This window comes from Aplidium turbinatum, chromosome 15 (assembly GCF_918807975.1).
Source record: "Aplidium turbinatum chromosome 15, kaAplTurb1.1, whole genome shotgun sequence".
NCBI classification, from domain to species: Eukaryota; Metazoa; Chordata; class Ascidiacea; order Aplousobranchia; family Polyclinidae; genus Aplidium; species Aplidium turbinatum.
In genome coordinates, this window is record NC_137486.1 from 9,630,087 (window position 1) to 9,648,064 (window position 17,978).

General features: G+C 37.9%; 1 protein-coding gene across 1 annotated transcript; it reads right to left on the minus strand.

Moving 5' to 3' along the window:
- Positions 1 to 360: 360 nt before the first annotated feature.
- LOC145784277 (uridine phosphorylase 1-like) lies at positions 361 to 16,426 on the minus strand. The gene is made up of 8 exons (XM_082596067.1): positions 16,231 to 16,426; positions 12,246 to 12,360; positions 11,987 to 12,105; positions 11,410 to 11,482; positions 11,173 to 11,243; positions 6,635 to 6,770; positions 2,618 to 2,767; positions 361 to 1,729 (listed from the first exon to the last, which is right to left on the minus strand). The coding sequence occupies exons 1-8, from the start codon at positions 16,366 to 16,368 to the stop codon at positions 1,596 to 1,598; spliced, it is 936 nt and encodes a 311-aa protein (XP_082452193.1). The 5' UTR covers positions 16,369 to 16,426; the 3' UTR covers positions 361 to 1,595.
- Between the last annotated feature and the right edge of the window lie 1,552 nt (positions 16,427 to 17,978).

A 17,978-nucleotide genomic window follows, 5' to 3' on the forward strand; every position in this document is an offset into this window, starting at 1 on the left:
ACAAACACGAATGTTAGGACCACGCAAAGATAGCTTGACAAGTCTTTTATCCTGAGCGCTTGCGTAATCCTAGTTGTCTGCACTTTGTAACTTCTGTCAATTGGGTCAGAAATTGCCAATACCGAACTACACAAATCATAAATGCTGACTTCAGTAAACTTCTTCTGACTCAACGTAATGTCAGCCAACATTGAATTTGTACAAACACCAACCGCCGCAGAAACTGATCGTTTTACTCAAAACAGCTAAGCACCTTTTTGCACAGAACATGACTGATTTGTATGCTATTGTGTATGCGCGCTGCTAACAGCACAAAGGTCACTTTCGGTCAAAACAATGCCTTGTTGCGTAGCACAAAAGCTGACTGCGATTATGTATTTCGATCAATGATAAGCATACACTGTCAAGGAATACGGTGGTACAGTGCATTGAAAAGAGCCTTCACTGCAGAAATTTGCACAGTCGGCTTAAAAAACAGGCCATGTAATTTGCTTAAAAAGCTTGCATTTTAAACACACACACAATTTTTTCTCAACATCAAGTCGTAATCGTGGTAGCTCGATCTCCCTCGTAAAACCGCATGGAACGACTTGTATAATGTAATTGCTCGATGCCTCATTATACTCTTTCTTCCGCTTTGGCTACACATTTCATTTTTCACCAACCCGTCCATGACACGCGTCTCATGTCATTGTAGAATGTAACCCATTGATAAAAGATCGTAGCTTTTTAACTCTGTCATTCTTACAGTAACGTCTACGAAGCAAGTTTGCTAAACGTGAAAGAAAGCGCCTCTGTAACGATGCTACGTCCCAGGCAAGATCTTTTTCATTGATTCAACGTCTGCGGACATAGGATCAATATAAAAAGGACTGATTGCAGCAGGGATGGTGCGACTGTTAAACGCAACGTGTGGCTTGCATCCTGCGTAGCACCACCAAGCAATGCTGCACCATTGGCTAAGCCGCTATCGAATGTGTTTAGATTGCCAGCTAAGGCTCTCGAACAAAGCAATTTCAGCACACATTACAAATCAAAAACGCTGAATGAATAAGTGAATATATAATGAAAAGCAATACTTATGACGTATGACTGACTATAAATTAAAGAACGTAGCAAACAGCAAAATCTGTCATTTTTACATTAATTCAACGTCCGCAGACTTTAAATTAGTAAAAATGAAAGATTTTGCTGTCTGGGACGTTCTTTAATTTATGCAGTAGTGGCTGCTAGCCCATATCATGTTGAGCTTCAATACGGTACTTTAGGCGTTTTTCCTAAAAGTGTTGATAAGACTCGGGTGAACACCTCGCCTATTTAATGAGAGTGAACAAAAACACAAATGACAGTGAAGCCTCGGCAAGTTATCATGCCTCACCGAAGCTTAACGTTGATCTATGGGCAGCAGTGACAAACCAATTAGAAAAAATTGGCGTTTCAACGATGTAAAAACGGAAACTTTTACTGGTTGGGAATTGATTAATCATAAGTATATATTACGAATACTGAAAAGTATATACTATATTAAAACTATAAATTGAAATGAGGAACAAAAGCATCATGAAAGAGACTGATGACCATAATCTGGATTGACTTTAAGTGCATCTTCGTTTGATGAATTCTGCAACGATATTTTGTGGGAGAGCTTCCCAAGAGTGCAGTTCCTCCGAAGAGCTGGACACCTGGTCTCCGAGCAGTCGGTTCAGCAAAGTCACACAAACAACGGCGCCTGCACAAAGTAGCGTTACCAGGTTGTTTTATACAGTATTTTCAAAAAATTTTCTGATGTGGTGGAGTTTTAAATTACACTCCAGTCATTACGGCTGCGTTGACACTGCTTCGGAAAGCAACGCATTCTGCGATGGATGCAGCGCTATATAAAAACACGCATTATTGTTATTTTAAAAATGCGATTTCACTCGTGTTTCTGTAGCATTAAATCGACGTTTCTGGACGTAAGTTGGTCCCGTAGTCAGGAACGTCATATTGTGTCACATATGTCAGGGACACGAACTTTTTTGTGACTTCGCATAGAGTTTGTATTTATACCGTGTGAATGCGAACATTTTCCGTTGACGTGTTTGGTTCAGTGGTTTCGTCTTTTGCCTTATGATCGTGGGGACAACGGTTCGACGCCCATCGTCATTTTTTTTCTTTACATTAATTTTTGAGTGCACAAAAACTTTTCAAAAAAAGTAAGTTTAGGGTTAATGGGTTAGAGTTAATTCTTAGGGTTAGGGTTAATTCTTAATCGATTTGGAAAATCTTACTTTTAGACTAGTGATCATCATAATCAATTTCCTTTCTCAACTTTTTTAAACTTGATTAGACTAGGTGTGGCTCCAGGCTACGTTTTTTTCAAGTTCAATGTTTAGATTTGGACCTGAAGAGCGAAAATCGGCTGCTGTGAGGGCAAAAATCGGTAAAAACAGTTACGCGCGCCGCGCGGTAACCAGCAATGGCTACACTTACAGAAATATGCAAATGAGACAAAAAGTTTGTGGTAAAAAAATTTCGCGTCAGGGATATGCGTCACTTCCGTAAGACGGTGAAAATAGACTAAAATGGCGTCAGCGGTCGTATGACATTTGGTCACTGAATTGATGGTGATACTTACATTTGACATTGGTCCGACCACACATGGCAGCAAGACACAAACTTTCCATCTCCATATTAACTACGCCATGCTCCTTGTGGGCTCGAGTGAGAAACTCCATCTTGTCGTCCAGAGTAAAATTACACAATGCGCCGTCTATACGACCCTGCTCTGTGGAATAAATTATATCACTCTTATGTTTCTATTAGCATACTTCCTACGTGATTGAGCGTTCAGCAGTAGCTTTTTTTCACTCATCGTTGTTAATTTTAGCTTAAGCGTTCTTCTATTGCAAGACAAGGATCTCCATTTTCAGTTTAATCCAGGTGTGGACAAACTAAGATCCCCGAGTCACATCGAACTGTTCGCTGATTGGTCCGAGCCGCTAACAATCTTCCTCCAAACCAAGCTACAAAAGGACAGGAAGCCACAGCTGGAAGATCAACAGAAAACTCAGTTTCGCGTGTAAAATCTATAAAAATGAGCCATAGCTTGAAAACTTTTACCTAACCCCGGGCTAAACTAATTAAAGACACTTTGGTCGAGATTATGTTTTGCAGCAAGCAGGCATGGAGGAACCATTTTAAAAGTAGGTGGGCGCAGCAGTCAAAGTCAATCCGACTTCTGGGGGCCAAGCTCACCACACCCTCCATAACATTGTTGCATTCCTAATACTTGAAATCGTTTATACATTGTTGTTTTTATGATTGCCTTTCGTGCCAACAAGTAAAAAGTTTCCATTTTTAAGCCACGATTGGCTAGAATATTTAAAAAATTGTTCAATAGCGCTGTACACACAAACAAAAAGGCAACAACACACACACAGTTATAATACCACCTGGGAGTCAGGCGCGGATTTATGGCGGGCAGGGGGCCCAGGCCCGTACTTCAGTGAAAGAATCACTGCAAGCAACCAATGTTAAAAGGTGCGTGCAAGAAGTCATGGGAGTGTGAGGTATCAAAAATTTGAACAGGTTGTTATTTTTCTACATCAATGTGAATGTGACTTTAGTTACTACTTTACTTTAAAAAATCTATATCTTTGCTTCTGTAGAAAATTCGTAGCAAACGCCTTTTTTATATGTTTCGGTATCGGAAAAAGTTGGCCGATACTATACTCAAATTCACATAGAGTCTAGGACTCTAAACAATGACATCATTGTTTTAACCATAGAGAATAATTATAGGCCATTGATATTGATAGATTTCTCCACCAATCACACGCAACCACACCCACATGTGCTGCCCATCAATAGTGGGCTCAGCAGAAAAGTTTGAAGACTTCTGAGCTATTAAAACTCAGAAGTGAGTGAAGACCTTTTTTGGAACTCCATCTCTAATTTGCGTTTTCGCTACCTTTTCCAAGAAATTTGGCCTTCGAACGTGGGTGGCCCAGGCCCACCCAGAAATTAAAGTAGGTGGGCCCAGGCCCACGTGGTTCCTCCATGCCTGACAGCAAGATATTGAAGCAATGCGGAGGTGGAACTTATTCAAAGGAAGCATTGCCAAATAAACGGCTTCCTGCTGAAAGGTATTCACATATAACGTAGGTGAGATAATGCTGATGATACTTTCATTTCTTTACAATGTCGAGGTTGTGATGAGAATGAGATCCATTTGTTGGGATTCCCAACTCAAGTAGCACAAAAGTGGTTTTAAAAATATCCACTTTCTCATTCCTGCCGTTACCCAATAGCTTCATTTATGTGGGCATTGCATTCTTACTGTACGGCAATGATACAGTTTTAATTTGGAAGTTTGAAGCGAGTTAAAAAGTATCAATCATTCGAATGTAGACTTGGCACAAACAACGATTGCTTCCTCAAAAAGTTCAATGTTTGCCATTGCTCGACTAACACCTCCAGCACACTCTGATGTTTGTACAGCACAACCAACACAGGTATGAACTTGTGTGAAAACATGCCATCATGAGCAAATAAAATTCCAGTAGCGGTAGCCTACACTTGGAAATTAAAAACGTTTCTTGAAAACCATAAAACCAATACTGTGGCGTGCTTGAACTTGTTTGAGGTATAAGCAACTTTTAAATGCGCCTTTTAAAAATTATATCATGAGGTGCAGATCGTGCTTTATTCAACCCTGGGCATGTATTTATCCATTATTTAGCTTCGACAAATATCTTTCATTTTACTCCTCGAGCACGTCCAAAAAGCGTTGGCTCGACAACATGAAAGATATTTGTCGAAGCTAAATAATGGATAAATACATGCCCAGGGTTGAATAAAGCACGATCTGCATCTCATGATATAATTCTTAAAAGGCGCATTTAAAAGTTGCTTATACTTCAAACAAGTTCAAGCACGCCACAGTATTGGTTTTATGGTTTTCAAGAAACGTTTTTAATTTCCAAGTGTAGGCTACCGCTACTGGAATTTTATTTGCTCATGATGGCATGTTTTCACACAAGTTCATACCTGTGTTGGTTGTGCTGTACAAACATCAGAGTGTGCTGGAGGTGTTAGTCGAGCAATGGCAAACATTGAACTTTTTGAGGAAGCAATCGTTGTTTGTGCCAAGTCTACATTCGAATGATTGATACTTTTTAACTCGCTTCAAACTTCCAAATTAAACCTTCAAACTTCCAAATAAAACCTTCCAGTCACAGAGCTTCCCCAATTTTACTCCTCGAGCACGTCCAAAAAGCGTTGGCTCAACAACATTGGGGAAGCTCTGTGACTGGAAGGTTTTGCATCGGTCGACTCTCAGGACCGGGTGGCATGGAGAAATGTCATCAGACAAAGTAGACATTCGTTCGCGTCCAACTCTCGCAATACGGCAGTGGTTCCCAACCTGGGGGTAAATTACCCCCGGGGGTAATTTGCCTGTTTTTTGTGGGTAACGAGACCCGATTTTGAAACAGTAAACCAAGTGAAGGTTGTGAACTTTGTAAAAACGAAGGAATTGAACAGCCATCTTTTCAAGGAACTGTGCAAGAAGATGGGAGAAAGATACCAAGCATTACTGTACCACACAGAAGTACGATGGATGTCTCGTGGCAAGGTGATAACCCGCCTGGTCGAGCTTCGTGAGGCTGTCCATGTTTTTCCAATAGAGAAGAAGCCCGACTTAGCTGAATACTTCTATAACCTGCTGTTATCTTTGGTGAATAGAACAAAGGTACCGTAATCTTTTAATTCAAGGCAAGAATGTAACTGTGATCGACACCAAAGTAGCCGTAGCTGCATTATCGCAAAGGTTAAATTGTGGAACAAGCGAGTTGGGAGAGGCACAGTGGCGCAGTTTCAGACGCTTGACATGTATCTCGAAGGCAATGGACTTGAGTTCACAGCGGTGTTGAAGAAGGACATAGCTGACCAATTAGGCCAGCTAACCAAGAAGGTGGACAACTACTTTCCGAATATGGACATGGCTAGTCTCCAATGGTGCATTAAGCCCTTCACATGTGATGACAGCCAAGTGGATGATGACGACTGTCCAGCCAAAGAAGAATTTATCACTCCCCGAATGAACAAAGCGTTGAAACTTGATTTCAAGGGGAAAGGCTTGGAGCTCTTCTGGATAGGCAGACTCCAGGACACACCAACATTAGCGACACGGGCATGAAATATCCTGACATCTTTTTCAACAACGTATCGCTGTGAACAAGGATTTTTAACTGTTTTGGGAATGAAGACAAAAAAGCGCAATGGCCAGGATGTCAAAAGCGACACGGCAATCGCCCTGAGTACCACAAACCAGGATCACAAAGCTGGCGGCTGAAGTCCAGGCCCAACCTTCGCATTGAATGTTTACCAAGCATCGTTATCTTGTGTTCAATATTGTATTGTATTTTGATTGTCATAGTTAGCCCTTTGAAAACACAGCAATAAACACTTTTGTTTTTGAAAATTGATCGTTGGGGTAATTGACTCACTTCAGGGTGGAGATAAGGGTAACAGCCAAAAAAAGGTTGGGAACCACTGCAATACGGGAACAAGAGATGTTAAATCGTATAGATAGAAACAGATTAGTGAATAAACTCAGATTTTTATCAATACCGCTAAGCCATTCTGGTACCTTCGTAAAAGTCATTCGTTGACACTGTGTTGCCAAAGGCTGTTTTGACACCCATGGATTCTCCGCATGCCTTGAGATCTTCCGTCAATTCACTATCGGTTTTCGATTCAAAGATGACTTCCTTGCCACAAACGACCTGCAGCAACAAACCGAATAAACAGATCTTGAGAATATTGCAAGGTTTCAAAGTGACGTATACAATGAACTTTGAAAGCATTTTAAAACGCACACAAGTGTACAAACAATGTAAGAGAAACTGTAGAGAAATTATGCATATAAGTGTCGTCTGTGAAATAACCCATACAGGCAACACAAGGGGGATTTCCGACAATTCATAGGAAAAAGCACAATCGTCTATGATGCAGAAAATCTGACACTCTATTTACAGGGGTCACCAAACTACGCCCGCGGGCCGGAGCCGACCCGCAAACTGATTTCATCCGGCCCGCCACGTGCTGCGGAAATAACAGCTGCACTACAACTGTTCAGGAAAAAAGTTACCAAACTTTTTGTAAAGGACTGACGTTGCTGTTGAGCTACACGCAACATGCTAATAATTTTTCCATATTGTTTCTTCTTATGACATCACAAACTTTGTTGTTCAAAACACAAATGTTTCATCAGTGCGATATCTCTGTTTAGGCAAATCATACCATACCAGCCAGACTAGACATCATAAGCAGAAGGATTTGGACAGTACCAGTGCTAAATAATTAACTTTTAGGTTGTGTTGTATACTTTACTCTGACTTCCACCGTTGACTTTGTTATTTATTGTGCTCAATTCAAGTCAATGGAGATTCTAAATAGTTGTATATCTTTTCGCAATTTGTATCCGGCCCGCAGCTGTTAATCTCGCAGCAATCTGCCCCTCAGAGAAAAAAGTTTGGTGACCCCTACTCAAGGATGGATCCAAGGGGGGGTGTGCACCCCTAAAAAAAAATCAAAATGCGCGACACGCGGGAGTGTGGGAGGAGGAGGGAGGTGGTGTCAATTGTATGATTGTCACTATTGAATGTATTGTTATTTTAGGAATATTAATCCTTTCTTTCCATGACAACTTTAAATCATGATATTTATTTGATTTTCAGATTTTGATTCACATGAAAAAATATTAAATCATGATATTTATTTGGTTTTCAGATTTTAATTCACATGAAAAATATTTAAAAGTTAGGGTTTTGTACAAAATTAACATACATGTAGCCAGGGCCGGATTAACCATTAGGCTAATAAGGCTATAGCCTTAGGCCCTAGAAAAATTCGGCCCTCAATTTTTGTAAGGCTGGTAGTGATACAGATCCAGTACAGTACAGTTTTTGCTTAAAAACGAATGACTGAGTTGAGTCAATACGTATGAAGATTGAAGAGCTGATTTCCAAAACCACGTAGGCGCCACTTTTACCAAAATTGAGTTTGGAGCAGGCCTTTTTAACCTGGGAGTCGCGAGTCGTTTTTTGGAGGTTGGCGAGGTGCTTGAAATTCCAGTGTATTGTTTTCAATTCTTTTTTGGCAGAAAAGATTAAACACTGTGTTTTTTTCGCAATCGCCCATTCCTCTACTTGAGGTTAGTATATCGTTTAAGCTTTCAGACGTTGCAAAGGCTTTAACCATAGGAAAGCATTCGATATTTTTCAAGTTCTTATACGTTGTTTTGTGCAGACTAACGTTAACCAGGCAGTAACAACGCTATGGTAAAAAAGCAAAATTATGTAGAATCCTATGCAAAATATAGATTTCTCAGTATCGTTTTCAATGGCATTGAAAAAAATTGGTGTCGGATATTTTGTTTGGAAGTTCTTTCAGAAACAGGTGCACGCATTGACAAACTTAATTGTTAAAAATGTGCAGCACCAACCATCTCACTGAAATTGATTTAAATAAATCCATAAAAGATTGCAATAAGTTCAACCGGTGAAAGTGCGAAAACGTAGATTATTCTTATTATTTCTTCTCCTACTATCTAGCTAAGCTTGATAGAAAATGGAAATAACAATCGGAGGAAATGTAATAAAAGCAGTGATAACATCGCAAAAAATGTTTTTCGATTCGGAAGTTGACGTTGGAACAGCAAAACTAAACATAACTGGATGTCGGCATGAATCAAATTTGGTTAAATTTTGCATTAAATATGTTTTTGTTGAATACTTTTATGGGGGGATATGAGACTACATTGATTGCTCTGAGGACGTCGCAGTGGAAAAAGGGTTGAAAACCCCTGGTTTAGTGTGTCATTAGGTAAAGTCATAGGCGCCGACTTTTCAAAAAACCTTGGGGGGCGAGAAAGGTGATGACGTCATAACCATAACGTTATTTTACTCAATCAAAATAGTCTTTGATTAAGCTTAGTGTCTTGTTTATATTGACACCTAGGTCGCAAACCGAATTTATTAAAACCGCTGCTTGAAACGATTAGTTTTACGCATGCAGGACGCCTAGACGTAAAAAAATTGATATTGTTAGCTCATAATTGGAACAGTTGGAAAACAAGCCGATTCACTTCCTTTTCGTGCGAGTGTGAATAACAACAATCAAAACAGTGAAGTTATCGAAATAAAACGCAAAAAATCATGATCTCAAGCAAAATGGAAACCCGCTATCAGTTTTATTAACCTCGTTTTGCTAATTACTTACCTTCAAAGCGTTCACAACGGCGAAATGTTTTCTCTTTTGTTTTTTATCGAAAGTCTTTATAGTCTTTTATCGAATACCGTATATACTCGAGTATAGGTCGAGTTATTCGCAAGTGATTTTCACCTCAAAAAGACAGGTTCGACTTATACAGGGAACAAGCTGTTGTCTCCAGCTCGGAGCAGTTTACAAAATGAACGCATTTTTGCTGCGGCAAAATCATTGCCGACGTAGATTACGGAGTGTGAAATGGCCTCGGCCGCAGTAAAAGTTTTGAATACGTTTATTTGCAGTGATTCAAACTTGATTTTCAAATTTACTGATTTCTTGTCAATTCTAAACTTTATGCACTTGTTGAGCAATATGCAAAGCTCACGGGACAAAATAGCAGAAATAGCTGTTTTAAGAGATCATTTTTTTGTGTGTAGGATATAATCGTTCTTATTACGTAACATTCCAAGATTGTTGAAGTCGATGTCAGCTATTCGACTTATGCACGGGAGAAGGAAATACCACCGATGTTCAGCTTAGAAGTAGGGGTTCGACTTCACACGAGATTGACCTATACTCGAGTAGCCTATATACGATAGTGCAGGAGTGTATATTGATGAGTGTATGAGATGTAGCCTATATATTTTCACAATATATACATCAATACAGTGCTTATTGAAGCAAAACACGGATGACAGTTTTGAAAAATGCATTTTTTCCTTAAGCTGTATTCACGTAATTGTTCGTTGTGTCGTAGTTTCAACTCGATAAAGTTTGTTAAAATCGATTTCATGCTTGAAGTCACAAAAAATCTAACGGACGTTTAGATAACTCGTAAAATCAGGAAAAAACATTTAACCTCGCATTCGCTTCCACGCGTTTTGACATTGAAGTTGCTCTTCACCCGCGGGAAGATAAGCAGTGTGTGACTATGAGCGTGCGTGCTGTGCGCATCTCAGTAGAAATTCACGTTCCAGAGAAAGCCATGCGATCAACTGCTGTTTCGCGGGCAAGAGCAACGTAGGCTGTTTTTCGCTTTCGGCATTCTTTAAGTCCGTTCAAATGATCTAAATCTCTTTCGCGAAGTATTTTATCTTTGAAACACCACTTGTAATAGCCATTTTTGTTGCCCTTCAACCATAAATTTAAGGGGGGCACCGCCCCCCGGAAGTCGGCACGTATGGGTAAAGTATTACCATAGGTACCTACTATCCACCTCTTTCTTCCAAAATCTTTTTCATCTGCTTCAAACTTGACAATAAAAATTGTGTTTGTTTCCAAAACCAATTACGAGCCATTCTTCTTTTATGTTATTTTGTAGTAAATAATTTCAATTTTTCATGTATGTATTTTTATTACTTTTTGTAGCTTGGTTTGCAAAATTAGGCCCTTCTCTAGTAAACAGCCTAAGGCCTACAGTACCCTTAATCCGGCCCTGCATGTAGCGTAAGTATGCCTGCAACCAATATTTTGTCATATTTACGAAAGCGGCCTCGGCTTCATGCACCAAATTCCGATCCAATTCCGGAATCTGATAGACCATTTTCAATAGATCATTTTCTAATAACAATAACTGATCTCAACCGGACTCATCTTCTTCAAACACAAATGAACGTTCAAGCAATACACCTCATTCATCACAAATTTATTTTGTTTTTAAGACTTGATTTTTCATGCACACTTTCTCCGTTTTCAGGTCTTTATTAATATTAAACAAAAACATCTGTAATTAACAACATGAATGCTTATCCGCATGCCAAATACAGCAGAGACACATTTTGACAGTGCCACACTGATGGACCTCCTTGAATGAAAATAGATTTCAGCAGCACCCCCCAAAAAATTAGAGGCTGGATCCATCCCTGACCCTACTCTATTAGAATAGTGCTTTGACTGCCAAATATTAAAGCTGAATACCTGTCGGTAATGAGACTCCAGTAAACCACTATAAGATTGCCTTGTGAAAACAACTGTTCCAGGTTCTACACCTGAAAGGAGAAAAAACGAAACCAGTCCATTAAGCTGGCCTACTGCTTCTTGTATGACATTTTACTTTAACAACACTCGGTTTTTACATTGATTCAATGTCTGCAGCCATTGTATCAACGTAAAATGGAGTATTTCTGACTTTGTTTGCCATAAACAGTTACATACCAAGACCTCCAGAAGTGCCGATACGTATCACACTGACATCTGTACATCCCGAGTGATAAACCAATTTCAAAAGCTGAAACGAAGTAAAGTTTTTAAGGATTTCTCATTGCAGCACATGACGTAATTATGCTTAAAACTGCACGATAGATTTACTTGACCTTGGCAGCCATTAAGTTATCTTTATACATGTTCATTCATCACACAAAGTGCAAATTTTCCACGTCATCAGAGAAATAGATGCATCGATAATAGTGTGTTGGGTGTATGCAAAATTGCAAATTGTGGTTGATATAAAGGCTTCACACCGCAGTGAATTATACACCGCCTGTGTTTTCCAAGTATAGTAAGCAGTAAGGTTGACACTTGACGGGGGGTACTTGTAGACCCAGGATTATTTCAGGGGACGGGAATCCTTCCAAGGAACCGGAAAGTCTTAGGTAATAATGTCGTTTTTTAAAGTGCCTTGTTTAGGGGCCCAAGACCTCTCATTATCACAAGGCCCAAATTATCCTCTCAACGGCTCTGAGACTGAAAGTGGCATAAGCTAAAAAAACTGAGACATCACATCCATACAAACCTCATGAAACACAACCGACATAGACGCTATTCCTATTCCATGAGAAGCAGATATCACTGGGCCCACTTTGAACATAGAATATCTCCCAGCATGTCCACTGATATCTTTCAATCGACATTCTGAATAATAAAATTTGATTATTAGGTTTCAGTCTTAGCTTCTGTTTATGCTTGCAATTACCAAGCTAGCGAGAAAGCTCCTCTACAATAAATCCAAATTGAGTTAACCATAAAAAATGAAGTGTTCTGAAGAAAACTACCTTTTCCAGTACCGGTACTTTCTTCAAATTCGCAATTTTTTGGCTTGTTGAGTTTTTCATACAAAATTTCAGCAAAGTTTCTCATCCGTTTTTCTTTTCCACCAATGCAAATAAACTGAAAGTTACATAAAAAATAATTCTGTAACTATTGCTCAACTGGTTTCTTTAATTTTATGCTGCATCTTTAACTTAGAAATCTAAACACGCAGGTTATATCAACACTGTAATAAAATGGCAGAACAAAAAGGCTTTTTAGCTGTTTCATTTCAAAAAACTATTAACAATTTTTTTTTAAAATGTAGGTGAAACTAAAAATGGTTGTACTGTATTTAACAGCAAACCTGGGTTTGCAATTATAAAACGTCATTGTCATTATGTTTGTTGGGGGTCAGGTACAACGAGAATATTATATATGGAGTTAATGCAAAAATAATCCATTTCCAGAAAGGATTTCTACAGCAAGTCAACTAAATTTGTAAATGCATACTAACATGAAACTACATCTATAAAATGAGACTTACATCTATGCATAATGTTAGTCAGCTACAAGGCTAAGAGCACTTGCATGATGCAGTGCATTCAAAAAGACGTCACTTGAAAAATGTGAATTGACGACTACTGTATCTAGTAGACCTCCCCAATCCCCGGACTTTTTTTTGTTTTCATCTATGTTGTGACTTTTTTGCATGGGTTTTCAATGCTGATTTCAAAAATATGCATAAAAATTTTTTTCGATCAACGTCTGGGAAGTTATTCGCTGTTGCTTAGCAACAACTTTTCATAAAAATTACAAAAATCTCCTTTAAAACCCCTTTACTTTTAACCTAGTATCCTGATATCTAGATTATTTGAAAGCATTTCTTCTGCTGAAGAATTAAAAAAAAAAATTATTAAAATTGGACAATCGGTACCAGAGTTATGACCGTTTAAGTACCCAAATTATGCAGTCACGCATGACTGATTTTTGTTAATTTATTGCCAAATGATACTAGAAAAATGGTGAAAGTTGCTGACAAGGGGTTTTTGGGGGTAAGGAGTTCAAAAAATATATTAAAAAGTGTCTCAGAGCAACAGAAAAAAAGTTATTAAAAATTGATACAAACAGTCATGCATGAATGATTTTGTCGCAGTCGCTTCATTCCTACAACGAGATGTATTCCTTAGGCACCACAAACGTTAAATGCCTGGAGTCATATACAGTATAACGTGGAACCGATCATCTCAATGTAGCTAATATCTGGGTACCCATTGCACTTGATGTTAGAACACACTTCATTGCTCGGAAAGAGCTCTGATCAAGTGCAAGATGGTCACAGTCCGCCACAATTTCAATAGCATCTCTCACCCAGCATAATGTAGTCTATGTATCTAAATCATGTGGCAAAAAATGGATTAAGTCAGCTGAACTTAACGATAACCTTCTGTAATGCATTTCAGGTTTCACTATTGATCAGTTAGCATTTTCTACTTGTATCTTGCATGATTAATATAGCGTATTGTATACACTTCTACTGTCTAATATTCCGTGTGTATTCATGTATCCATCATGGAGCTGAGGAAGAGTAAAATAAACAATGGTGGTTTGCTTGGTAATTTGCAGCCTTTAAAACATTTCAAGGACAATTTAGACCAACTACTGGAGATGTTCTTCAGAAATACATATATCATCTTCAATTAAATCCTCGTAACCACCAGAGTGGGAAGCTCGCAGCTTGGGATACAGCAGTATGTCTAGCAAAAGTATGGCAGCCTGCTTGCATTCCACTGATGACAAAACAAAATATTCAAAACAAAATTATTTGTTTGGTTGATGAATACAAGAAATACATACATGACAAAAAGGAATCTGCTGCCTTAATTAAATTTCGAGAAACACTGACAACACGATTTATGATATCTGCTAAGAATGCCGAAAATCTTATTAACAAAAACAAAACATTGCTACCAGAAGATAAGGCAGAAGGTATACAGTTTCTTAAATTACTTGAAACAAACCAACCAGCATCTCTTGGACCCCTTGACAGAAAGAGATTGAAACGCTTCATGAATTATGCATTGAAGAATCGAATAAAGGTAATAAAGTATGATGTATGTTTATTCCCAGTATGCTTAACAGCCCAATGATTTTTAAAGTAACATACCTATTAATTTTTGATACGGATGCATAAACAAGACATTTTTTACAGATAAATGCAGATTCTCAGTGCAGATTCGACTTAATTTATTGGGAAGATGACGAGGAGAGGAAATTAAGCACTGAGGTAGATGGCTGAGAATCTGCATTTATCTGTAAAAAATGTCTTGTTTATGCATCAGTATCAAAAATTAATAGGTATGTTACTTTAAAAATCATTGGGCTGTTAAGCATACTGGGAATAAACATACATCATACTTTATTACCTTTATTCGATTCTTCAATGCATAATTCGTGAAGCGTTTCAACCTCTTTCTGTCAAGGGGTCCAAGAGATGCTGGTTGGTTTGTTTCAAGTAATTTAAGAAACTGTATAATTTCTGCCTTATCTTCTGGTAGCAATGTTTTGTTTTTGTTAATAAGATTTTCGGCATTCTTAGCAGATATCATAAATCGTGTTGTCAGTGTTTCTCGAAATTTAATTAAGGCAGCAGATTCCTTTTTGTCATGTATGTATTTCTTGTATTCATCAACCAAACAAACAATTTTGTTTTGGATATTTTGTTTTGTCATCAGTGGAATGCAAGCAGGCTGCCATACTTTTGCTGGACATACTGCTGTATCCCAAGCTGCGAGCTTCCCACTCTGGTGGTTACGAGGATTTAATTGAAGATGATATATGTATTTCTGAAGAACATCTCCAGTAGTTGGTCTAAATTGTCCTTAAAATGTTTTAAAGGCTGCAAATTACCAAGCAAACCACCATTGTTCATTTTACTCTTCCTCAGCTCCATGATGGATACATGAATACACACGGAATATCAGACAGCAGAAGTGTATACAATACGTTATATAATCATACAAGATACAAGTAGAAAATGCTAACTGATCAATAGTGAAACCTGAAATGCATTACAGAAGGTTATCGTTAAGTTCAGCTGACTTAACCCATTTTTTGCCACATGATTTAGATACATAGACTACATTATGCTGGGTAAGAGATGCTATTGAAATTGTGGCGGACTGTGACCATCTTGCACTTGATCAGAGCTCTTTCCGAGCAATGAAGTGTGTATTCTAACATCAAGTGCAATGGGTACCCAGATATTAGCTACATTGAGATGATCGGTTCCACGTTATACTGTATATGACTCCAGGCATTTAACGTTTGTGGTGCCTAAGGAATACATCTCGTTGTAGGAATGAAGCGACTGCGACAAAATCATTCATGCATGACTGTTTGTATCAATTTTTTAATAACTTTTTTTTTGTTGCTCTGAGACACTTTTTGATATATTTTTTGAACTCCTTACCCCCAAAAACCCCTTGACAGCAACTTTCACCATTTTTCTAGTATCATTTGGCAATAAATTAACAAAAATCAGTCATGCGTGACTGCATAATTTGGGTACTTAAACGGTCATAACTCTGGTACCGATTGTCCAATTTTAATAAATTTTTTTTTAAATTCTTCAGCAGAAGAAATGCTTTCAGATAATCTAGATATCAGGATACTAGGTTAAAAGTAAAGGGGTTTTAAAGGAGATTTTTGTAATTTTTATGAAAAGTTGTTGCTAAGCAACAGCGAATAACTTCCCAGACGTTGATCGAAAAAAATTTTTATGCATATTTTTGAAATCAGCATTGAAAACCCATGCAGAAAAGTCACAATATAGATGAAAACAAAAAAAAGTCCGGGGACTGGGGAGGTCTAGTATCTAGCATAATATTGTTTCAAGCAGTCTGTTATGCTACATGAGTAACTGCATTGTATCACATCATTATGCATTACTGTATGTTGTCAAATGGACAAAAAAATATACTTAATGTTATTTCTTGTGTGGCAACATACCTTGACATCATGAAATCTCTCCGCTAATCTGCCATCTTCAACAGATAAGTCAAGATGATAAAGATAGTCACTTTTCTCATTTAAATTTGGATTAGCAAGACATACTCTTGATGACTTTGTTTGAGTGGTGTCGCTCATAGTGAAGATGCTTTAAGCTTTAGGCTAAATACTGATATAAAATATTCTGTGGGGTGTCAATACTATATTGAAGACACAAAAGAGTTAGTAGATTGTTTATTTGTAAAAAAAACTTTCTGCCTTTTTAGATATCTAGCAGTATATATTTGTTGTGACATCAATTTTACATCAGATTCTTTTGAAATAATTCGAAACTGTCAATCAGAAGTTGAAACCAAAATTCACGAAGCACTTCAAATAAAACAGCACAAACCTCAGCTCAACAAGAAGTTATTCGCTGGAAGGGCATCTTTCTTACAGAATTTATATTAGGTTATGTCTGCTTCATGTCATAATTGCTTCCCCAGATTGTCATTTGTTGCTGCTGGCTATGTTGCATTCTTATCATGTAATTACTAGGGCAAGTTTTTATTGCGTTAAAATTGCGAGAAATTTGCACTTAATTTTAACAAAAGTTGCATGTAAAAAAGAAATAAGTTGCAAAAAGTTGCAATATAAAAAACCTGTTTCCGTTTGTGCGGGCTTGGCCAAAAGCCAAGTCATACTTTCACTTCTAATTTAGTTCGGGCACTATCGTCCTTAGCTGGGGTTGTTGAACTTCTAGCTTGCAAGCCAACTGTTGTGTCATAGATAACATTGAGATGCAGCTAATCTATCATATAGCTCTTTGTTATGCAAATCAAAGAGAATTGAACCATACTATGCTTCCTCGCAAATTCCCAAAACACCAGTTCATTTCACCAACACTTTTACACCGCAAATTAAATCCAAGAGACCTTCTGACCAGTTGAATTTCGCTAAAAAAAATCTACCTGGATCTCAGTCAAATTTTTATCTCTGAAATTATTTAGTTGCACACTTAATAACTTTCATCATCAAAGCCTTTGCAGCTTCTTGTGCCTATATCTACAGTTCTACACTGCTTCAAGAAATAGCCATTTCTCAAACAAAGAATATAGAGCGAAAGTAAATATCAAATTTAAAAAAACAAAACAAAAGCGTTAAAGAGGAAGTAGGGTAGACTAGATAAGTGGGGTTTTCATATAGGCTAACAAAGCTGTTCAAAACAATCCTGGTTCCTCTTTTCTGTGCAGCTGACACAAGTTCCTCATTTCTTTGTAACCTACAGTAGAGGAAGGGAAGGTACGTAGTTTGATAATCCCCCTTACAGAAATGTACAAAATATTACTCTCATCTGTCAAAATATTGTTATCAAGTGAAAGATCTGTGAAAATAATGCCTACAAAATGACGCCATGCAGCTAACTGGTGCTTTTATGGCATAAAGTGTGTTTTTTTTAAAGTTTTTTGCTTATGAATATTTTCGTCTGGAAAATTGAAGAAAAGTTCTAGAAAGAGAAACCAAACTTATTTAACATTTTGTTGATAAGGCTTCAAGAGCATGTTACATTTTTTTTTGCAATGTGCATCCAAATATCAGATTTTTTTAAAAAGGTAAATTGATACAGTATGATATAGTATATCAGGCCTCGAAATTCGTTTTTGTTGACGGCGGACAAACGTGTCCGGTCTGAGCAGCTATCTCGGCGGACAAATTAAGTCTCACGGCGGACACATCAGTTTTATCGTCGATCGTCATGCTTAATCACT